We start from the raw sequence: 25,190 nt of genomic DNA, 5'->3' as shown, positions 1-25,190 counted from the left end.
TCTGTTTATATTCCAAATCTCTATCTATTAATGTAAATAATGGACTGTAACCAGGAGGAGAATTTGTTTGCTGGTCTTTGACTATTCGCAGAAGTTTTGTAGCCATTCTGGAAAAATCAAAAAAAATATTTTTACTTTTTCATTTTTATGTCTTTTTGATTCATTTCATTTTTAAGATCGAGGATGTAATCATAGGAACGAAGGTATAGGTCTTCCAGTTCATTTCGATCGCATTTTGAAATTATAAACACTTGATTTTTTGGCGGAACTAGAAATTCTAAAGTTTTGTCTCCTTAAGGGTACAAACCAGACATTGAAAACTGTAGTCATGGAAATTATCATTTTTATTTTATTTGTTTTTATCTATTGAATAAAATCTTCAAAAATAATTCAAGATAAAATTGATATTACATTTCCACTAATTAGAAATTTTATTAATACACAATGAATAATTATTGCTAAGAAAATCCCTACATCATAGGACTGTAAGAAATAATTATCAGAACACTTCATTCTAAACAAAAGCTTTGGTAGGACTTTGACTGTCCGTGGACTTAATGTAAATAATTTACAAGTAAATAATGCACATTTGTTTAGAGATTTATTTGACCAGAAATACGGTTGCCGAACATATCAAAGAAATGTCTTCGAAATTGCACAATTAGCAATCTTTTTTCGTGATTGTGATCGAGATTTTCATATTTATGAAGAATTTCTCGAACTGGTACCAATGCACGATACTACTAAAAGTAAAGATATCTTTGTAAAACTACAACAAATTCTCTTTGACTATGGATTTGATCAGAGGAAGCTTGTATGTTTGTGAACCGATGGTGCTCCTAATATGGCTAGAAGATATGCTGGAGTTGCTTCTAAATTGCGACTTGAAATAGGAAAGTTAAATCCTGGTACCATTTCATGAAATTAACAAAAATTGTTCATAGAACACGACTTTCAGATGAAAGTTTGTTGGTTTTAATTAAAGTCGGGACTAAACGAATAATTGAGTTCGACTTGTCAAACATTATATTGGAAAAAAGATGTCAATCATTCGGAAGTAGGTCTGAGCACGATTAAAAGATGGTGATTAATATATTCAGATTTCCTTATTTCTATTTTTTTAATAAAATAAATAACCTTTTCTTGATGAAAAATTATTATAAATGCGGCCCCCATGAGTTTGACACCCCTGGTCTATACAATCCTTAAATTTGCTTAAATTCGAGAATATTTCTTTATTGAGAAATGTAATTCCCCTCCTAATTTCAATTTCGCGTAAATGATCATCAACGTTTTCTCCATCGAATGCACAATTTGTCAACGGCTTAATCCGTCAATTGCTAAGTGTAATGACTATAGTCATAAATTCAGGCCTGTGTTAAGTGATAAATTTGTTAAATTGCATTGATATTAGTTAAGAACATGAAAATATTAAAATGAATAATCATGTTAGTTTATTAGTAGCATCCGAATATTTGATTAAGGCCAAATCTCGTTGCATAGCAGATTAACAGATATTAGAAAAGGACAACAGTTGCAGTCTATTATAAGTAAAATAACCTACCAAAAGCTTCCATTTTTTAGGTTAACTGTCTACTGAAACATCCAGCCATACTTACTTTGTCGGGATACAAAGTTAATAAAATGGATTTATTTTTGGGTTACAAATGGTGATGTAAAAGATCAAATGAATGAATTTATTAATTTCTAAAATGTTTTCTATCAAAGTATAAAATTTTCAATTTCAGATCCAACTTTTAAGGAAAAGGTCATTGACAGGAGAGGGCTACACCCCCTCTCTTGTCGCCTCAGTACCGGCCGTATACCCTGAACAGCCCGAGTTGTTGGAATATGCGGCGGGTGTCAACATGTGGATTTCTCGTGGGCTTAAAATCCCGGACGTCCCCTCAGTTCAAAAGAACTGGGATGAGATACATTGTGTGCATACACTCGAAGATATCCGCCTACGTGCTGACCAGTTTCAGTTGGCAAGCATCAATTGTGCCTGTCAACCCCACTCGGCCGATTGGCTTGACGCTTTGCCGATTTCCTCTGCTGGAATGTTGCTGGACGACGAATCTGTCCGCATCGGAATCTGTTTACGGCTTGGCATAGAGATTTGCCTGCCACATCAGTGCAGATGCGGAAAGGTCATTGACAGGAGAGGGCTACACCCCCTCTCTTGTCGCCTCAGTACCGGCCGTATACCCAGACATGCCGCCTTGAATGATATTGTCAAGCGCGCGCTCAACGCCGCTGGATTCCCTTCGGTCCTAGAGCCGGTTGGTTTAGACCGTGGCGACGGGTCCACGCTATTCCCGTTCAAGGGGGGACTCGCTCTCGTTTGGGACGTGACCTGTGTCGACTCGTTTTCCTCGTCATCTCTCATGGACTCTGCCTCCCGACCTGGCTCAGCCTCCGCACATGCCGAAACAAAAAAAATAACAAAGTATGCCTCATTGGAGAACACCTGCCTTTTCGTCCCCCTGGCTTTCGAAACGAGCGGGATAATCGGCCCAAAAGCTCTTGAGTTCCTTTCGGAAATCGGCTTGATGATCTCAAGGAAGAGTCACGAGAAACGTGAGTCTAGTTGGCTTTTTCAGCGCATTTCGCTCGCGATATTGCGCGGAAACTGCCTATCTATTCGCGCGTCCTCTCAATCAAAGAATTAACATCATAAATTTACTTAATTAAAAAAAAAATAAAAAGACCTAAAAAAAAAAAAAAAAAAAAAACTTTTAAGGTGACACTAGGAAAATGAAGATAATAATGTGCGCTGAACAGGACAAGTAAGTAGGATTAATACGACTTGAATTGCACCTGACTTTAGAATTAGGGCCAATAGAATCTATAATGCCTCTAATGTTAAATTTAAAGTTTTACAAATGATATCAAGATTTTCTTTGTAGGTCGTTAGTTTTGAAAATAACCTATCAATGCGAAGAGCAAAAATGAACAAATTTATGTTATGATAACTATTAAGACAGTAAGTATCCGCTAATCAATTGTTGTTAACTGGAGGGTTTTATCGTGGCATGAAAACGCTGAGAATGAAAGCTAAAGTGTCTAGAGCCTTAATTGGATCCAGAAAACTAGGAATTTTCTCGGATAAAGTAAGATTAACGGGCTACTTAAGTTTCATATTTTGGCATGCTTGTATCATTTCATCTCTCGATATGTTGATGGCATCGCAAATGACTTCTTTAGATCTCTCGGTGGCGTGGTTTCTGAATAATCCATTATATTGGTTGACTAACATAAAATTTACAATATTAACAAAAGCTTTAGGTTTACCGTCATAATTGATATTCAGATAGTCACCAATAATGGAAGTGGATCGGTTGGGAATTAAACAACCAGCCAATCGCCATTGCTATTGTACGTCAGTTAACCCTAAACAAATTTTGGGAAATGTACGCAATAAGTTATAAAATGAGTTAATTTTGCCATTAACTATATCTTTTCCCACACTAAATGAGATTACCAGCAAATAAGTGGAATCAATAGCAAACTAAGTGAGATCAGTAAATGAATCATAGATTTGAGATGTATACAAACTTAGATCGAAATGTCAAGCGATACACAAATTTAATATTGAAATGTATTTTTGTTTTATTTTATGAAATGTAATTGGCCTTACCTCGATTAGTAAACTCTTTACTTAAAATAAAGTGTGGGAGCTATAGAATGCTATGGCTCTGCTGAAATGCTATATTATTATTTGTTTACTGTTAGTCTCAATTTTCTGCTGAATTTACTCAGTTTTCTTCTAATCCCATTTAGCTCGATTCGCGGGCGTCCCAGGTAAGTGGGTTCCCTTTGTTGAAGAGAAACACAATAATCCCGTCCGTTCTCTCCCGTCCCCTCGATCGAGTATGGAGGGGATTCCGGCGACTTCTAAGGCTCTGCTGATGAGATCATTTAGAGCAACATGCCGCGGGATACGGCAGATTTTTGCACGAAGGGGCAGACATGTGGCTCACATAGGCAGAGACCGAGGCGTAAACAAACCCCTGTCCTAACAAACTCATTGTCCAGAAGGTTCCCAATACTTGGCAGTGGAATGACATTTAACCAGGCATGTGAATACACATCTGGATTGCATACCTTTCCAGACTGGGTTTTCTATATCTGTCTTTAGATGTGTTTGCCAGCCGCTGTATGGATTCCTTTCACGAGAAAGTCCCATGAGAGGTCAGTTGCCGCGGAGGAAAAGTAGTTGCGGGTAGGAATTTCAGCGTTTCGGAGAATTATAGCGTCTCTTTAGTGTCCAACAATAATTTTATGATCACGCCGACCATGGAAAGCACTTTTGACACGGCACCTTAAATAAGAAGTCTTTTTGATCAAATATATATTTCAGAAATGGTTGTATTTATGCTTAGTAAAAAATGAACTTAAACAATTTAATTTGAAGTACTTTTTATGGAGCGATTAAAAAAATCTAAATAAAAGATACAGATAATTATTTCAACGTTTCTGCAAGGAACTGGGAAACCCACTCAAGGAAAAGGTGGCACATGCAGAGGAATTTCGGTCGGTTATAAAGAAATGCACTCCAATTGAGTTCCTCTGCAGAAGGAAGAGAAGGCTTTTCCGGATTACGGTCGGGTCATCAGAAGATCATGTAAGGAAAGTACGGCTGTGGTTGGAGGCAGGGATCACCTAATTAGTTAGTTCTGACCTATCTTTCTCGGTGATCTTGGAGTTAATAAATAAATAATAAATAAATAATTATTTCAATAATAATTATAAACTATTTTTCATTAATTATTGTTCAATTATCTTAATTTTTAATGGCAAACCTAATAGATTATGACCTCTCTAGATACAGTTTATTTAGTTTGTTGTATTGCTTTATTAATTAGCTTTGCTTTATTTTTTGTATTAAATTGGATTCAGAAGGAATATTTCGTGATGAAGTTTTTTTTAGTGATTTAATTATCTGAAATTTCGTCATTTTGTCATATTTTCCGATTTTATTCCTCACATCTGTTTCTAATCTGTTTCTTAAAATTATATAATCTCTCCCATTTCAAAGTTTTGACCAAGTTTTTGGTCGTTTACTTGTCTTCATGGTGCTGGTTGTTCTGAAATGACTCAATCAAAGAGAATATGGCGGTTTCCTCAAAGAGATATTGTTTTGTATTTTTCATGCAGCCGATTACCTCTTGATATATGTTAAGAAACAATGCCTTCTTGTTTCTTAACGTCAGTTTATCAGTGGATGATATTAAAAATTCTTTCAAAATTTCGACGTGGCGAATTCGATCTGTTCTATTTATTTTATCAAGAGAAGAAGAGTTCTGCATTTACACCCCTCGACATTAAAATCCGGACAGTTAATAAATCGTCATTTTTATTATCAATTTTATTAAATTAAAAACTTAAGCATGCTAATATCATCTATATTTTTTAATTTCATAATATTTATCCATAAATCTTTTTAAAATATTGAGAATAAAGCAAAAACCGATTTTTTCAAGACAAAAAATTCCGGACAAATGTCAGAAAATAAAATATCAGTAAGGAATATGCTTTCCTCTCGATTTATATAACTCTAAACTACGAGTTTTCATCGAATTTATTAATTTTCGAATAAAATCAATTGGAATTTTATTCCAAATTTCTAATATTTTATCCTTTTGTTGATGTTTATTTTTTGGTCGATTTTCTGTATCATCCCTCGATAGTTCATATTTAATTTTTGACCAAATCACATTCCTACCTAATGACTTTCCCGGAAAACAGCAAGTTGCTTGGAATGGAATATGCAAGAGAAACTATTGGAAATAACTCGGGACAGCGTTGGGACACTGCCTCGAGCATGTGGCCCCTCCTGACGCTATTGAAAGCATTCTTAATATCAAGTTTGAAAAGGAAGGGAACATTCTTTGGCTTGGAAAACGACAATTGGCGGGTAGCGTTGGCTAGTGCTTCACAAGCCTCTTTAATTGAGTAAATAATGAAAAAACCATTGGATGCAATTCTCTTTGATTGTTTAAATGATTCCAACGTTGATGCTGTTGAATCCTTCCATTGGTTTTTGCATAGAAATAAATCAGGGGTTTCTGTGTTTCATACAGAACATTAATTTATTTTCGGCAATACTGGCTGCACAGCATATTTCTTGATGCTGGATAGCGACAGAGTTTGCAATCTATTGTGAGTGAACTAACCCACCATATGGATTCTCGGATCTTAGTCTTGCTCCGCTTCCTGAATTCGCATTTGTTTCCAAACTTTTGCCAGTTAATATTATACTTATCGGAGAATTGAAATTCGTAATCCTTATATGAGAATATTTAAGTGTACATTGTGGGTTGAGACCCATTGGTAAAAATGCACATTTTCTGGGGCACACGAATAATTGGGTTAGTTAATTGGTGTCTTAGAATATTTATTATTCACATTCCATTTTTCATTGAACATTGCTTAATGAAAGCAGAGAGGTTGCAGTCTACTGTTACTAAACTAACACATTATATACTTCCTCCGTGATTATTTGTCTTTTATAATTTTGAGGTGCATTCATTTTCATATTTTTGTCAGTTAATAAGATAAGCTTTTTATTTAGGAATATTTTCTGATTTCGGGAGACAGATTGTAATGTTAGAATTAGGTTCCAAAATGTTTTTATCTGCCTATACGTGAAAACGCGTCGATATCCATATTAGATGTTTAATGTATCAAAATATTTTAATATACATCCAGTATAAGTGATCCACTCTAGACCAAGAATAACCTTCCCGTGACACTTGCTCAAAGCTGAACATTGATCAAATATTATACAAAATGGTTTGGCCACGTTTGGAGTCTTGTTCCAAAATTGACTAAAATGTTGATTTCGTTGGCAAGAGTAAGGACAAGAAGTAATTTAACTCTTTAGATCAGCGGTTCTCAAATGCGGCCCCCATGATTTTTTTTGCGGCCCCTCTAGAGTAACTAACTTTTTTAATTTTTTAATAATGTTTAAATTCAATTATTCATTCTTAAGGTTAAACATATCCATAATTGGTGATTTCATTAGTCAATTTGAAGCACGTTTTGGGGTACATTATAAATTTAATTTTTAGAATTTTAAAGAATTCCTTCCTTTAATGAAAATATTCGTAACTCCATTCAGCGTGGAAATTAAGGATGCGCCTGCAAAGTTTCAACTAGAACGCATTAATTTACAACATAATATAGAACTGGCGGCATTATTCAAAAATGCGTCCATTATTAATTTTTACGAATTAATTCCTCCAGACAAATTCAAAAATATAACACACAATGCATATATGAATCTACATATTTATGCGAATCAATATTTAGTAAAATGGAAAATATAAAAATATATATAATATTTTTTGTGCGGCCCGCGAAGCTAATCTTAATTATCGATTTGGCCCTTGAGCTAAAAAGGTTGAGAACCCCTGCTTTAGATTAAGAGATGCTTAAAAACATGCCAAATTTAATGGTTAGAAATTACACTGATTTTGTTTCTTGTTTTGTTGATTTCAAAAAAATTAATTACGTTCAATTGCATATAAAATAATCATCAAGGCTGCGGGAGTCATTCCTTCGATTCTACTGGCTTGCCCTACCTACACATCACTTGGAAGACTACAGTCCTCGGCCGATACTGTCGAACCTTCTCTCTAATCTCATAAGAGACACACAGACTGAAAATGACAAATAACAAAACCTGTCAATATCAAAATTGTGAGGGATTTTGATTTCTGATTGCTTTTGGAAATAATTCATCTCCTCACTCTGAATCATAACCGCATGTCTGTACAGTCCTAGCAGATGACCTGCCTCAATAACCCTCGCATTTGAGTCTGAGCATCATGTGGCAGTCGTATTCCCCATTCTTCTCGACATACTCCCTAATCTGAGGGAGGACGGGAATCAAATTAGTAACATCCACATTATCCTGAGATAGACACTTCAATGCACTTGAATTGGTCTAAATTGACTACTTTAAATGCTTTCTGGAAGGATTTGCCAAGTGATGTGGAGGAAGGACAATCCTCGAAAGCAGTTCCACCGCCCCCTCCAACCGATCCCGAAATTCCCGGGCAGCGGCCATTCTTTCCTGGGAGACACAGCCAGTCTGATTGTCTGAAATATTGCCATTGGGCTACCCAGTGTGAGTCTCTCTGCAGCGTTGTCAGGCCGAAGGGTGATTCGATATTCTGCCCTGCTGGTGAACATTCTGTAAGGCTCGGTCACTCCACGACACACAATGTCGTCAATGAGTACTCCAATGTACCCCATCGATCGACTTATTATATATTCCTGATGTCCCAACACACGACACCCTGCATTTATTCCTGCCACAATTCCCTTCAATTACTTTTCAACACAACCTGGGCTGCTGCCTCTTCGTACCCTGTTGTCCCGTTTATTTGACCTCCAAAATATAAATTCGCGATTGCCTTTGTTTCCAAAGTTAATTTTAATTGACGTGGGTCCACAAAATCGTATTCTACTCCATATCCTTTAAATTATTAAGTGTATAATAAAAGGCAAATATTTAACGATGGCAACCTGGAACTGTTATTTTTGCATTTTCAAGACCCGGAATGCAATTAATAAGCTTTTGCTGATATTCCTGAGGCATCGTACAGGACAGACCCTGAGGATATATCAAATCAGACTCAAAGCCTTCGGGTTCGAGCCAGACTGGGTGTCGTCTCTCACCAAAACGCAATATTTTCGACTAGCAAAATCAAGAGGCAATACTTCTATCGAAGGGCAGTATCGAGGTCCCACCACTTCTTCTCTCACATGGTTATTAAGATGGAGACTGTCCCGGACTACCTGAGCAACTCTACAGTTCGTTTCTGTCTTATAGCAGTACAATTGTCCCTCAGACTAGCCATCAAATAAACCCCAATAAACCGGAATTAATACTTTGTTGTTCATAACAGAGAAAGGAAGTGGAGGCATGTCTGGGAGAGAAGGCTGGGTGAGTGATAAGTTGATGGTCGACCTTCTAATTCTCGGGGGAGTCCCTTTAATTAGGCAGGAACAATCAAACCAGTCTTCAGTCGAGTAATTGAAAAATATTTTTCAAGGCAATTAGAGAGACCATTGGAGGGAGATTCATTGAGTCTTCCCGCTGGAAAGGACTCCTTTCCGATATTTATTTGCCCACCCAAAAACGTTCCCGTGGCCAAAATAACAGTTTTAGCACGAATCAGTCCACATTCTGGATAAAAGTAGTGAATATCTCACCAGTGACCACTCCAGTGCATTTGAGGCCTGACTGTCCCTCCTCTATGCACAAGTTTTCCACTTTAGTCTCAATAATGTCGAGATTGTGGGAATTGCACAGTAATTCTGCCTGCATTAATGTTCTGTATTTGGCTCGGCAGATTTGTGCTCTGAGTCCCTGCAGTAGACTGGTTGGACAAACCCACACAGCCGGTCCGTGACTCTTGTTTAAAACACGGAAGTGAATTCCTGCCTTATCTGTTCAAATAAGTAAAGTTTAGACCACAAAGCTTGGGACACAGTCCATCGAGGGCGTCGATTTCTCTCATAAGATGGCCCTTCCCGATTCCACCGAAAGAGGGATTGCAGGACATTTCTCCTGGGGGTAGAACTATTAGTTGTTGCCTATTGATTTGATGTTGTCCGTCACTAAGGATGTGGAGAGACCCATTCGGTGGGCTGCGTGGGCTGCCTCACATCCGGCATGTCCTCCTCCCACCACCAACACGTCGTAAAGTGTGCGCACTCGGGACATTTTTATTAATTTATTTTAAAAACAATCAATTTAGGGAATTTTTTAGTGTTTGTAACAATTAATTGAATATTTTTGATTCGTTTTTTGTCATATTTATTTGTTTATATTTCCCAAACAAAACACAAGAAACGGAAAAATAAATGCACGTGATTCCGACACACTTTAGGGGGTCCTCATTTTTGCCCGATTTTCCTCACGTGAATCCGCGCAAGTGTGTCTTGAAAGTGTACCTTGATTCCCGCAATTGCATTATATTTTTTATTCATAGGACTGCAAGAGGGCTTCCATAGGAGCTGAGAACTTTCCACTAAACCTGAGCACTGTGAGTGTAAAGGCTTTTTTAGGCTCGCTTCGATTTTTATTTTATTGGTCTAAAAAATCATTTAATGTTTTTGTGGACGGTTTCTGGGGTTTCTTATTTTGGCCCGTTTTTGCCGAGAGAATTAATTCAATTTTTACCAAATTAAAAAAGATAGGCGTTCCATTACTTATTTGCCCCACTGTATTTTGTGCTAGACCTCCTCCCCGCATCAGATGTTTCGTGTGGGATATCTTTCTAGAATAGCAAAGTATTGACTCAGGTTGAAGATTGGCAAGAGGGGGTCTCTGGATGTCTCTGACCGTTTTATTTCGACTTGTGTTTCGGCCAACTTTGAAGGCCAGGACCTATGGTTTGCAAGCCAGTCTCCTTTATTTTCCAAAAATATCAAAAATAATATGAAACGCCTTCAAGGGCAATCTCAATGTGTGACAACACGTTGGTGATTTGGACTGAAGAGACGTCAGAAATAAATATTTCGATTTGGCTGGCTCTTTTGCTGTATTTAGTGGCAATATTATTCTTTCTGGTTGTTCCCATTGGAAATAACTATTTCGGACATTGCCTCCTTTAATTCTTGCCAGTTCTCCCGTAGAAATTTCTACCGTACAAATTGTTAATTTATGATCATTAGTGGTCTTTTTTGGAAAAGTGATCTCGTTTTTTAAGCATCTTTGTGTCAGAATTTGAAAATGATTGCATTTTGAGATGATTCTTTTATGTTAACTAAACTTATTTTGGAAAATAATCTCCACAATTTGGTATTTCCTGACGATAAATTTTTGTAGATTACCAGGATTTTGGGGATGAGTTATGATATTATGTATGATGCAACTTAAATTTGTTCATACATGTTTATACTTTATTTATAATTGAATAGTCGGACAATTATAGTCAGGCTGCCTTGATCTACAACATTCCGGTGGAACGAGAGCTTACGAAATACCAGTTTCTAAAATGTTTGTATGGCTCTGTCCAAGTATTTATTACTTTGGAGAGGACATGTTGACAAATCACCAAAGATTATTTGATTCCTTTTATTTCTGTCAAAAATGTGAACTTTTTCGAAACCAAACAGATTTCTGTTTCCACTGCGATTTTGAACGACTTGCAACGTCGTGACATTTTGTTTGGGCAAGGCACCGTGTTTCATTCCAGAATAGATTCTCTAAAATTGACTGAGATTGAGTGAGCTGAATATACATTTTTGAAAGATGACTGAGAATTGGTGACATTACCATAAGCTTTCGATTGTCGGTAAGAATCGAGCCAGGGTTGATTTTTACAATTTTTAGCAATCAAAAATGCAACACAACTACAAGAACAGCCCACATTATTAGGAAACAAGGAAAAATCAGAGAGCTTTGAGCGCCTCCTTGTTAATGAGATGAACAACTTTGGACACATTCATCATAAGACGTTCAGTGGTGGCTGACAATCTGTCCAACGTCTCCTCGTACTTCTCCACTTTTCTAAAATTGACGATTCTCTTAATCCGGTCAATCCTCGCCCATGTTCTCCCATCGACCACAAACTTGGACAAATGCTTCTCAGTCTCGTCCTCCGACAACTGCAACAACTGGGCAGCCCGAGATATGGTAATGCAGCCATACGACTTGGCGATCACCCACATGTTCTCTAATACTCACACAGACACCAACATGCTCGATTATCCGAATCCTCAACTGCTCCAACTCCACGTCCCCGCACCCAAACGTACCCGAGGACAGAGGATCCTTCCAGAACAGGTCTGAAAACCTGGCAAAAAACTGTTCTGAGCCGACAATCTCAGCCTCAATAAAAACTTGAAGAATATTCCTCACAAACTGACAATCCAAACAAACTTGTGTTCAACAAGCAAGTCAAGTCTTCTGATTGAGTTGATTTGATGGAGCACCTCGACTTGTTGGGGACAATGTGGGGCCAATATTGCATAATTCACTGCATTGGCCAGAGTCTGCCCAATAAACCACAGCGGAGACCTTTCTCCACTCCAACTGAGGAATCGCCTCCAGAATAGCCAAGTAGTATTTGGCCACCTCGAGGTAGTTACAGACGTGCTTTTCAATCGAAATCATATATGTGTAAAACAACGACCGCCAATCCTGGTCTGTCAAAAAGGAAGAATAAACTGGTTCGAGATTGGAGGGGACTATTTTCCTGCCGATGATGGCCGCCCTGTCGTACTTGGAGAGGCTAAGACAGAGCTGCATCTGCTCGAGGATGAAGAGAGTCATTTCGTGTTGGTCGAGGGAAGTGAATGTCTCCACTTGGACGGGAATCATCAGGTCGTAGGCCCCCTCCACGTCCCCCTTCTCCTGCCTTATTTTACACAGCATCATCGTCAGCCTCGCCCTCTCCACTTCTGCAAAGATCTGCCAAAGTGGGGATCACTCGACCTTTCCTTCACTCACTTGGAGGAGAGTCTCGATTAGTCTGACTTGTGTGGCTGTGTTGGGGGTGTCCTTCACATATTCAAACACTTGCTTTATCAGGGCGTGCTGTGCTTGTTTGAATTGGGCTCTCTTTCGACACAGAAGGGGGATTATGTCACACAGTCCGGCCCACTCCCCTCTTATTTGGTGGAGTGAGGCTATTTCTACTAATATACGGGCTGTCGATTCGGAGTCGTTGGCCATTCTCGACTTTTTCTCAAGTTCCAAGAGGTTGGACACAGCTAAGGGGAATTGGCTCTGTTTGTTGGGTATAATTTTGTACTTGAAGAAGTTTTCTCGAGTTTTGTATTGTTTCGGTCACTTCGGAGGAATAGTCGTGCTTCTTTAGTTGCCCATCTATCGAGTTGGGTAACGTTTGACACAGAAGATATTGGGTGTAACGTTTGACACTTTCCTCTGTTTCTCACCTCATGTTGAATCAATCGTGTCAACTTGTATAAAGAAAATCAATTTTGTGAAAGCCTTTCTTTCGAACTGTGGGAGAACTTGTCCGCCAGGGGTAGAGACCCTTACAAGCAGTATATCGAGCCAACAATAGGCTATGCATGTGCTGCTTGGGGCTGTAACCTGGCGGCAACGAACCAACTAAAAATCGAGAAAATCCAAGAAAAATCCATAAACATACTGAAGGACCATACCGACATGAAAATTGTCCATCGAACACTGGAGTCTCTTGTAGAGGCAAGTGGGAGGGATCGTGGAGATGGACCACAAGCATTTCACCGTACATCAGAAGTGTGTGGGGTCACGGTCTGAACATCGTGAAAGATGGCTAGACTGTTGAGAAGTGTCGGAATCACCTGAACACGTTAGTTAATGGTTAAGACGGTGATTCTGTTTTTGGCTTAAATAATAATAATAATAAAAGTCCATGTGATGACACACTACACAAAGGTCGTGATTTTATTACTTTTTTAATTAACATTCAATATATTATTATTAATACAAAAAAGTCACGACTTTGAGTGAGAAGCTTTTCTTCCCCTCCAAGGGTAACTCCAATGTCTCCTTGGATGCGATGGTTTTGGAATATTAGCTATAGAATAGAACACGACTCGACAGAGATTTAAGCAATATTTGTTTTAATTGATTTAATTATAAATTAATTCAAAACTAATAGTATGATAACTAATTCAAATTTTAAATTGACCTGAATTTGTAACTGCTGATTTTCTCACAATTTGAAAGCATTAAATACCCATATCAATTCCCTAAAATAAAATGTAGATATAACCTATATTTGACCGTCGCCACTAAACCTAATAATATTCACAAATAGTCCATGAAATCAATATCTGATGCCATTGGTGACGTCACAGCAGAGACGAGGCAAGACCACTCAGATTCGGTCCTCATTTTATCCACTTCGCCAAAGCCGGGTAAGCAAGGGAAATTAAAAATAGACAAAATGAAAAGATTATCCCTTTCTGGGAGGGCGATTGGTTGTTTGGGGGACTTTGCCTCCCTCGGGCAGATCGAGCATCTCAGCGAACTGGATTTGAGTGAAAATTCGATTTGTTCGTGGAGTGATGTGGGCTCTTTTCAGTTCTTTTAGGTCGCAATTCTTCTCACAAGGCTTTCAAAACTTCATTTCCTGGACCTCAGTTTCAACCCTCTCCACTTGGCCACGGACATTGAGTCCATCTCCCAGACCCCCCTTCATCCCAACCTCACAGAACTTGTCTTGAATTCTACCCACGTGCAAATCTCCTTTCTACTGGATGAACTGCTTACAAAACTTCCGAGGTTCCAAATGTTGCCAAATGTTCAGTATTGCCAATTTGTGGCTGTGTCTTAACGAATATGACAATCTGGTGGGCGGGATGGAGAGGTCCCCCCGTTTCCCGTCATTGAGGAAACTTTATTTGGCGGGAAACAAACTTTCAGACTCTGAAGACTTGAATAAATTCTTACATTTATTTCCCGGGCTCACATACCTGTCAATACGAGAAAATCCGTTCGTGGATTTGCGTGGACTGGACTGTGGGGAGTGTCGACTGGAGGAAATCAACCTTTGCGACACTCTTCTGCGGGACTGGTCGCAAGTCACTCACCTCAACACGTTTCCGTTTTTGACGAACATTCAACTCCTCAGAATTCCGTTGATTGACGTTTGATTTAGAAAAACGTGACTTGTAGAACATTCCGCAGAGGATTCGGCGTGATTGGTGCATTTCGTACCTTCCAAGTCTGCGTGTTCTCAACAGGACGAGAGTGAGTGACCAAGACCGAGAGAATGCAGAACGGGCGTTCATTAGACACTACACACAGAGACATGACAAGCCAGAGCGGTTTTACGAACTGAGGGAGATCCACGGGGATTTGGGTCCTCTCTTGGATGTGGACTTGACGCCTCCCAAGGTTGTCAGTTTAAGACTTTTTTGCGATGGATTTTGCAGCAAGACTGTCCCTGTCAGTGTCAAAATGTCTGTCACTGAGCTCAGAAAGCTGATTTGTCGAGAATTGTTCGACAACAAAAGAAACATCAAGTTTAAAATGTTTCACGACAACCACGTCGGGGGGCCAGAGGAGCTTAAATATCCTAACAAACTACTCTACAGTCTTCGGATTTGTGACGAGGACACAATCTTGGTTGTGACTCTCAACTGACTAACTCATTTCAAATAATATGTTTAGTCTTGGGACTTGTTCTTTTACACAATGCTCAGTTAACCCACCCAACTTGAGGAGGCCGACAGCCAATCAAGGGTAATTATTTGTAATTTGCCTTTGGACGAACCTTAAAGCCTAATGGAGTGGGGTGATGTGACTATTGGAATGGGCAAAACAACAATGAATAACCTAATCTGGCCAATCTTGTCATACTTCTTGATGTAATTCGATGGCTAACTCCTTCGGTTTTATACGTGATAAAATAACATAGCTAATCCATTAAAATAATCATTGTTTTAAACAAGGTTACCTTCCAAAGGGAGCACTGCAAGATTCCGTGCTGTCTCCGACTTATTTCAACCTTTATTTCCACTTCAGCGGCCGACATTATCGCATAAAAGCACAAAGTCTACAAAGCCGCTTTTTTCAAATTCATCAACAACTATACTTTTCTGAAAATTGACTCATCGAAAACAGACCCAGGCTTTGTCCTCCAAATCTTCGGTCGGCCTATTACTTTCCGACTCCAGAAAATCGAGCATACATCCCAAGTTATCTCTCTTTGATTTTGACATCTCGCTAACCAAACATCTGACTTACTTTTGATCCAACTAGAGTAAATAGGTGCACAAAACCACTCCTCAGACGAGTCTACAAACGATACATCCGCCCAGTACTAAGTCACGCGAGTCTGATCTGGGCTCCCTGCCTACCTACAGCGGAACTTAAATGAGTACCCGAAAAAGCATGTGTGTGAGATCGCTACCAAAAAGACGAAATCAAACACTCTTGAGGACACTGCAAAGAAGCATGCAAAGAAGTAGTGAAGATAATTTTTAAAGAACTCGATTTAATTCATATTTCAAATATTTATGTGAGCAGGTGGATCAAGTATGTCTGATGAAATCGAAACGCGTTTGGTTCTGCAAATAAAAAATTTTGAATTTTTTGCGCTTCAAGTACATGAAAGCTCAGATAGTACAGGAAAAATGAAACTCCTTGTTTTCGTTCGCTATGTGAACGATGAATCCATTGTTGAAGATTTTCTTTGCTGCAAACAAAGGGATATGGAATTTTAAATCTTATAAATTCATATTTCGAGCATATAAAGTTGGATTGGAATGAATGTGTGGGTATCTACACTGATGGTGTTTCAGCCTTGACGGGGCATGTTAAAAACTATGTTTCTGTTGCAAAAAATAAGAATCCGAACACAGGCACTGTTTATGAAATCCATAATAATGACGATGACCTGGAAATCAAGATTTTCGGATCCAGGTTGAAGCATATTGATGTTCTGATTATTGCTATCAGGTTCTCGATTATGTCAGTTAGAACTTTCAATTTGATATGAAAACGCTCGAGGGGAACCTAATCCCTACCGACAAAGAACTTCTAGAACTTTGACCACAGGAGACATCGTCGTCCCACGTCGATCACTGTGGGCAGAATCGAACCTTTCCGAAGGATCTCTGTCGCTTGCAAAATGCATCAGAGATCACAGGGATTATAATTAACTGGTTTATCCTGGTCCTTTTGTCATTAATAAATGTCTTAATAAATAATCATAGTAGCAAGATTTTTTCGAATCTTCTAAAAGTAGCAATAAAATATAAATATAAAGACAATATTTGTTCCAATGTTTTGAACTATCGCCAGTTTAATCTGAAATTGATCTTGAAAAAATTATTTGTTCATTAAACCAACTTTCGTGACAAACAATATCCATCACATGAGGAGAGTCGGAGATGGGAAGCAATCTGGAACTAATTAATTAATACAACTTGAAATACGAAAGAAAGAAGACTTCGTATGCTCTAGGAATCAACCAGTTCGCGGACATGATATTTAGACATTTGGTCAGCTAGTCAGGAATTTGAAGAAATGCATAAAGCGTCTCATTTTGACCTCAAGTTAGACGAATTTAAAGAATTTTGGTCCAACAGGGAATTCTGTGACGATCGTGACGATCAAGTCAACTTTAGTTGGGTGGATCGTAATCCTGTCACTAATGTAAGAATAAAAGAAAATGTGGATTCTGTTATATACTTGGAGCTTATATTAGACACTAATCAATTTGTAGTCGGTAAGTATTAAGAGCATATTAAATAGGGCAAACTTGTTAGCTTCAGCATGGAGAATATAATCGACTGTATTGAAAGTGACCGTATTGAGTGTATTTGAATACATAATAAAAAAGTGTGCCATCGAAACAGAAGAAATGGCAGGTATAGAAAAAATGTTGTAAAAATGACAGGATACAGAATATCTAAATCCAAATCCGAGTTAATAAAAGCATTAATTAACATTGGACTGTCATTGGTCCCATCAAAAATTTTTTTTTGTTTTTTCAAAAAAATGATCGACCAAGGCCACTTTGAAGATTAGATTATGTTACTATGATGTCAAAGGGAGGAAATAAACAAAGCATATTTATTGAGGACCAAGAATATTCATAAGAAGAATAAAAGCTCGTGCTTTTTGCAGCACGTGGGGTGGAATTTTTCCCGCGGAATGATATCTATGACTGAGTGAATAACTAAACTGAGAATGATGAGAATGTGAAATATAAGTGAGAGAAGGGTGGGGAGAAGAATGGAAAGTAAGGTGAGTGCCGTCGTGAAAGAGGATAGTGGCAGTGTCGTGTACCTGGAGATGAGATGGGGATCTAACCCTGGCCCCCCAGCCGACGTCGGGGATGTGAATGAAGGGTGTTTGTTGTGACATGAGTTGGAGGGATTGATTGTTGAGAATGTCAGATATGAACATTCGTTTGAGGGAGGGGGGCCTGTTATATGAATGAGCACTCACTTGGATAGACAGACTGGAAATAGAGGGGAGGACTGCTCGGATTGTCGGAGTATTCTCATTACCTGGGACTACCCATCAATTAACCAACTTGTGTGTAGTAGGAGACACACATGTGATGGATGGGTGATTGTGGATTGGACATGTCGATGTTCTCCTGTCGCCCGTCGGAGTAGATTATCCTCATCCCCGCGGAGTTGGTCCTCACTTGGCATTCTAAGGAGTGCGATGAATTGAATACTGTCGTGGAATCTCATTTCTGTGGTAGTGGAGTCCTCCATGAGTATACACTGCCCATAGGATGTGTGGAGTGTCACTTTGGGTGTCTTTGAACGTATAATATTCACGAATCTACTATTCACTAGTGTTGTCTACTTGCATGCATATTTGTACTTGTCCCAGTACTTCTCCGGGAGGGAGGTCATTGTGTATTCATCACAACTCCCCGACACATTCCTCACACTCACCTCCCTTCCGTCCCGCGATATTCTCCACGTCTCATGTCCACTCACCATTTCCACACTCAGGTCATCCACAATGGATATCTGTCGTGTTGTATCACCAATACTCTCAACTCCCCCTTCTTTGTGCTAATCGGCGACAGTCGACTGGTCGAAAGAGACCACGTAGAGTGACCACTGTCCTCCCAGAAATAGTCGTGTTTGAGTATGACTGAGTAAAGGAGTGGTCATACCATCCACACTCATTCTCCCACGAGGGTCCTTCACAAGGAGTCGACCAATCAAATCCTTGGCCTTCCGTGAAATGTGTCCCCCGGACTCGACGAAGGGAGGAGTGCCCGTCAGGAGAGTGTGGAGTATGCAACCCAGTGACCACACGTCCGTCTCCAGTCCGTGAGGCAGTCCTCTCATCATTTCCCTAACAAATGAATGACCGAGCACACGGAGAAGTAAAGTTGGGTGTCCCGCACACAGTCACGTGCTGTTCTAGGACAGTGGTGGCCAAGCCAAAGTCACAGAGTTTGACCGAAGTGAGGTCAGAGGAGACAAGGACATTGGACAAGGACAGGTCTCGATGGATAATATGATTAGAGTGGAGATATTCCACTGCTTTCACAACTGAACTAAATATGTGTTTGCCTGCTTATCATTCAATCCACTACTTTCTTGTTCTGTTAATGCCCGGGCCTTCAACAGTGCGGAAACACTCCCCCCTTCACATAACTCGAGGACTAGATATATATTGTCCTCGTCCTCAAAGTGAGTGTACAACTATCGGATATTGATCATACACTCTTGCCTTCACAATCCACGGATTAGTCAACTTGGAATGAATCGCCACTTCCTGTCGAATACGTTCTGCCATACTCCACTCCCCTAATATACTTTTTTGTATCTATATGTATAATCTCATCACTACTAGTTTTATGGCCACGAAATCCCCCGTTTGTACACTCACTCCCCGGTAGACTCGACCAAAGGCACCCTTCCCTATGCATTCCAGTATTTTGTAGTCCTGCACTACTCACACTAAGGACACCTCACACTTCCCGTGACTGCCTTCCTTGAATATTCTCATCACACCACTTTTCCGTTGCCTATGAACTGTTATTATTATTAAAGAATAAATATTATTTGTTTTGTTTACAATATATTTTAATGAGACTTTTTGATGTGAAGTTCTCTAAGTCACCATAATGCAATGCAAATATATATTGATATTAATTTTTTGACAAAACCTCAGTTTTTAAAGCACTAAGTGTTCCAATTCAATGTCGGACTGTAATATATTACAACGACTGCAACTGAATATTTAAAATGTCAAAATACATACTTTATCCAAACAAATTCAAACATATAGCTGTTATTTGTATTAGTCTTAGGTCCATTAAGCAGGATTTTGTTTTCAAATTGTCTGAATATGTCAATCAATACTGGTTAAGCTAATTTTTTTATTTTTAAAAAATGATTTTCTATTTATAAATAAACTGAAAAAGCTAGTCTGTAAAGAAAAACGGTATCTGGCAAGAAATAAACATGGAAGAGGATTTGTTTTTTTAAATCGGAAAAAATCTTGTTAATCTTCAAAACCAATTTGATTGTCTACGAAAAACCCATATGGCTACAACCACAGAATTTCTTCATTGCAAATATGTAACAAGCACACGTGAGAAGATTATCAAATCACTACGTGACATTTCATTGTTGGCCAGTGACTCCTAGAGTTTGAATAAATGAAGATAGTTAAAGGTAAATTAGGGATATTTAAGGCCCTGACTGCACTCGATTTTATTCGATCAAATATTTCAGGAAACACACTCAGATGTGAGTAGATTTTACGGCAAACAACTCTTGGGAAACCACCGAATATAATATTTGCAATCTAGTCTATTTAAAGTTACTAAGACTTCAAATTATTGTTCAGAATAAAGATTTTTATTTGTTCTAAAGTTACACTTAATACCTCCATTATTATTATTAAGAGCACTTAAAAAACATAAAGTTATTTAAGTCTCCCTTGTGCCGTGTTCCGTAACATTCTCTCGACCAGGAATTTCTGGTGCTTGCAATGTCTTTGAGGTTGTCCCGGTCGTCCGCCGACCTCAGTCGCAGACCAACCGTCGACAGATCCTCATTTAGGACTTCTATCAACTTGAAAGACAGGCTATCCAAATCTCCAAGGAAAATCCCTTGTTTTCCACGGACAGTAAACATTTGCAAAATTCTATAAGATCCCATAAAGTTAAGGAACAAAAGTTAGATCTTTCTTGACTAGTTGAAAAATTACAGCAGAGAACACAAATGAGTTGACTACCTGTTCTACTGTAAGTAAATCATCCTAAAACATACTAAATTAAATCAAAATATTTGTGTTCTACCATAAACATAGTTTTGATTAAAACCGAAAAAACAACCAATGTTAAAAAAACACAGGTATTATTAAAATAAAGTTTAATTATTTTATTTATTAATGGCCACCTAATAATTCAGGCCATATGTGAGCACGCGGTCGATTGTTGTGCTCAGAACATTGTACTGTCTCAGTTGTATGATCCCACTTTATTTTTTATGTAATTGGATACAGAAGGAATAATTTGTGTTGTAGTTTCTTTTAATGATAAAATTATCTGAAAGTTCATCATTTTGTGATTATTTATTCAATTTTATTATTTTCGTTTGTTTCTCTGTCAACTGCAGAGTTTCATTAGAAATCGGTTTTCTTCTGACCCTTAACGGCCATTTTTGTGCTCAGTTTTTGTGACAGCAAGTGGGATCTGTTTGCATGCCCAAACCGCCTGTCATTGGCACTCCATTTGTTTACGTATCTATGAACTCAGCCTTCGTCTGTATTCAGACATCAGATACTTTCATAACAGTTTCCGCCCGGGATATAACTGTATCCTTTAGATCGGTTAAACCGACTTGGCGGAGGTCTTCTGTTTATTATCAAAAACGGTTTGCACTATACAGACTCCACGGATGACCTCAAGGCAACAATTCAGGACGGCGTATCAGGAATATCTTGAATTACGTTGAATACTAAATTTGGAAAGACCACTATTGCCAACTCTTGTCTAAAGGGATTCAATCCAAACTTCTCAAAGCTATCCAATTTAAAGAACCTTTTAATTTGCGGAGACTTGAACGCAGAGCATCCGACTTGGCTTAAATCCCAACGGGAAGACTCAAGAGGATGGTGTCTAATGGAACAACTCTCTGCCATGTCTCTGCCAAGACCCACACTAGGACACCTTATAAGGATACCGAACGCTTAACATGTCCGGACATTACACTATCCTCAAATAACTTATCCTCAGCCATTTCATGGACAGTAGACTACGATCTTAATTCAGATCACAATCCAATCATAATCAAAAAAGCCCTTCCCCGTACGAACAAAGCTATGTCCTTTTTCAAAAAAGAAGAAGATGGGAAAAACAAATCAAAATCCTTGGAAAGGAAAAATCTGCCCAACGCATGTGGAACGCTCTCAAAAAGTTCCAAAATTATGTATACAATGGTATATTTTTGATAAATTTTTCCATAATTAGGTTTATATTAATAATATAATTACAAATTTAGTCTAATTTTTTAGTATAATGAAAGAATGAAAAAAGAATAAATATTATTATAAATATTTATTTATTTAAAATTTATAAATTTTCCATTAAACCAAAAGAAACAATTGATATTTTTGACTTGTTGATTTAGTTTGGTTACATTTCAATGTCTTTTTGTCAATCTCGAGGAAAGTATACAGCTGAAGTATACCTAAAAAATGACTTGTGGATTAAAGTAGTTCACCTATGACAATATCCTTAGGGATTCGTTGCCTCAGGAAACACTAACTCGTTTATGATAGACTTTGACCAGTATCCCATGATCTGTAATCCCTTAGCCTTCCATCGGGGATGTATCTTTTGAATCAACTGAGAATGCCAGGAGAGTACTCCGAAGTGACTAAAGTGGAAGCTGGCATGGAAATAGAAGTTGACTCACAACTTCCTATTTTAGGTGCCCGTCAAAATTTCCGGAAGTAATGCCGTTGGCTGGTCAGCCTGCAAAGTCGATCGTGTCCGTGGAGAATTTTTTTCCGTGATTGGAGGAGAGGCCACCAACGCCTCTTACACCGTCGATGAAGTCCGAGCCGTCACTCACAAGTATCTCCCAGTCCCGACAGTTGCAGTCCTACGATGGACAAAAGAGGAGCCCCCCGCTACCACTTTGCCCAAATTAAAGTCCCTCAAGCACTATTAGATAGGTTTTGGTGATCGTTTACTGTTTAGCGTGATGAGTGCAGAAAGCATCGCCAAATTTACTGAGGACTGCAAAGAGCCAGTCTCAATTTCTGTGGATGAGTCGACTGGGCTGCTTGATTTGATTGTATGTGTTGTGGTGTGACTGGCAGACTCCGAATGCGGCCGAATTGAGGCAAGTTGTGAATATTGCGGACATGCACATCAACTTTATTCGGACAGAAATGAAACTAAATTCCCAATTGGTGTCAATGCAGTGTCGAATGTCCGGCGATTTGACGAATGTCAAGCCTGGGACTATCATTGACGTCTTCAAAGTGGACAAGTCTCTGATGTGCCACGTCATTGGGACCAAAGGAATTAACATTGACACTGCACGTAAAATACGTGGAATTCTGGACGTGGTCGTCGATGATGAGACCTCGTCTGTCAAAATTGCCGGAAATGTATTTGTAGAATATTGAGGGTGTTAGAACGCGTCCTCGGTGAGTAAGGCGAGAAGTATGTTGGAGTATGTCGAGCAAGTCATTTCCATCGAGCAGTCCTTGATTCGTATGCCTGGTGGATTCATTGTAGAGAGAATTTATCGAAAGAAGGGCGAGAATTTACAAAAGATTGTGGATCGTGCGGAAGTGCGGAGACTATTTACGCATTACAGTGAGGAGGAGAAGGTGTACAAATTGCACATTATTGGCACAAAGAAGAATGTCGATTCGGCTGTCTTTATGCTCTCATTTGTTATTCGAAGTGTTGAGGTTGTGTCTTTTTATGATTTTAGTCATTTGTGGCCAAACTCACTCAGCTGAATGAATTGAGGGACAAAATCCGGCAAATGGGTCTTCATAACAAGTTGTATGAGGGTGAACTGGAACGTGAAAATGCTGCGAATTGTGGTATTATTTGTTTTGTATTGTCAGTGACGTCCAAAATAATCTCTGAACAAATTTAAATTAAACTCTTACTATTCATGTTAAATTATGCTTCCTTTTATGGTTGTCAAATTAGAGGGTGTCTGTCGGTGTAAAGAATAGGGTGGTTTGCTTTCATGGGGGCTATGTTTGTAAAATGATTGTTAGCTTGGACCGAATATGTTTTTTTTGTACAAAAATAATTATTAAAAAAAGTAAAAAGATAGCTAAGCTAATTAATTTAATTTTTTTTGAATAAGAGAAATCGTCAAAAAAATTTAGCTATTATGAACTGGCTCGCAGGATTGAAAGACAATTCCCGCGTAAAACAGCCAGCGAGATCCTCTGATTAAGGAATATAAATTCCCTCGGATCTCTGGAGCGGTAGGTGCACAGGCGGCCAAGTTTCTTGAGATGAGCAAGCGTCTTGGCCCCAAAAACACAGGAAGTTTCGACGGCAATTGCCCAAAAGCAAAATCGATCGAGTAAATCCTCATATTTCGTTAGTTTTACAAATTCGGCCTTCTCGGCCGACGAACCGGGTCGACAAGCCGTAGCATTTAAGGCACCCTTGGCGAAAGAGTCAGAACAGGTGATGTCCCAAACGAGCTGTTTCCCGGATTCAAAAGCGAACAGCGTACAGCCGTCTGGACGTTTTGCCGGCGCTCATTCGACAAGAAAGAGGATGTAGCCCAAAGGCGTCAACTTTATCCCCACAACGACATGGGTGAGGTCTGCAGACAGGGAGTCCAAGGCGATTACAGATACCCAGACGGAGTGAATCCCTATCGAGGACAGTATCCAAAAGCGGAGAAGGGAGTACATTCAGCCAGGAGCCTGAGTATGGCTGACAGGTGGAACGGAAACAAGCCAGTCTGTGTTGGTCGAGGAGTGGTTCCAAGTCAGTTGAAGATCGACAGCAAAGAATTTTGTCACAGTCTCGCTGAGAAAAGACATCGGAAGGGACTTCAGAGAAATTGCGTTCCCAAAAAGCGAGGGCCGAATCAATATCAGAGTCCAACGATGATTCAGTAGTTTTTTCCAGAATCTTTTGGACAAGAAGAATCTTTTGTACGATCCAGACGCCGAAGAAAGAAAGGCAGGAAGAGCCAAATCCATACTAAAACGGAGGCCCAGATCCGCGTGACTCATAGGAAGTTTAGCCTGACACCAGGCAATATCATCGAAATGCACATTGAGAATTTTCTCCGCAGACCTGAACCAAGGAATCATCAGATTCCAGCATTTGGGTGGCATAAAAACAAGGTGAGCTCCTCAAGATATAAACAATTTTTGGGATCAAAAGATAGTTCTTGAGGATGTAGAATGAAGGATGAGGATCAATGACAGAAAGTTTTTCACAAAGAGATGCAATAAGATTTTTTTGGCAAGAAGGATTCGTGTAGCTGAGTCGGCGAGAATCGGTGACCCCAGAATTTCCAGATCAGACAGAGGTGTCTGTCTCAACTCAGGAAGGAGTTTGCAAAAAAGAGAGAAGGAGTTCTTAAACAGGGATGGCTCAACAGAGAGATTGACAATCTCGGACTTGCTGGAATTAATAACCAGACCAATGTCGGATAAAGCCGGAATTAGACTGGCTAAGTCCTTTAGCAAAACATCAGGCGGA

At 39.0% G+C, this 25,190-nt stretch overlaps 1 protein-coding gene and 1 pseudogene across 1 annotated transcript; one reads left to right on the top strand and one right to left on the bottom strand.

Moving 5' to 3' along the window:
• Positions 1-7,865: 7,865 nt before the first annotated feature.
• On the bottom strand, positions 7,866-11,694 carry LOC115227993 (annotated as a pseudogene).
• Positions 11,695-13,925: 2,231 nt separating this feature from the next.
• Positions 13,926-15,127, top strand: LOC115227992. Its single transcript, XM_029798673.1, has 2 exons — positions 13,926-14,048; positions 14,657-15,127. The coding sequence occupies exons 1-2, from the start codon at positions 13,926-13,928 to the stop codon at positions 15,125-15,127; spliced, it is 594 nt and encodes a 197-aa protein (XP_029654533.1).
• Positions 15,128-25,190: the final 10,063 nt, after the last annotated feature.

The sequence above is a fragment of the Octopus sinensis genome, unplaced genomic scaffold (assembly GCF_006345805.1).
Source record: "Octopus sinensis unplaced genomic scaffold, ASM634580v1 Contig08757, whole genome shotgun sequence".
NCBI classification, from domain to species: domain Eukaryota; kingdom Metazoa; phylum Mollusca; class Cephalopoda; order Octopoda; family Octopodidae; genus Octopus; species Octopus sinensis.
Note: the sequence above shows the minus strand (reverse complement) of the source record. Positions and strands in the feature narration are given on the sequence as shown.

Excerpts from the sequence above, each read along its gene's own strand:
- LOC115227992 (XM_029798673.1), top strand. The coding sequence starts at position 13,926 with ATGAAAAGATTATCCCTTTCTGGGAGGGCGATTGGTTGTTTGGGGGAC. Across the intron at positions 14,049-14,656 it reads CGATTTGTTCGTGGAGTGAT|AACATTCCGCAGAGGATTCG; the intron begins GTGGGCTCTTTT and ends CGTGACTTGTAG.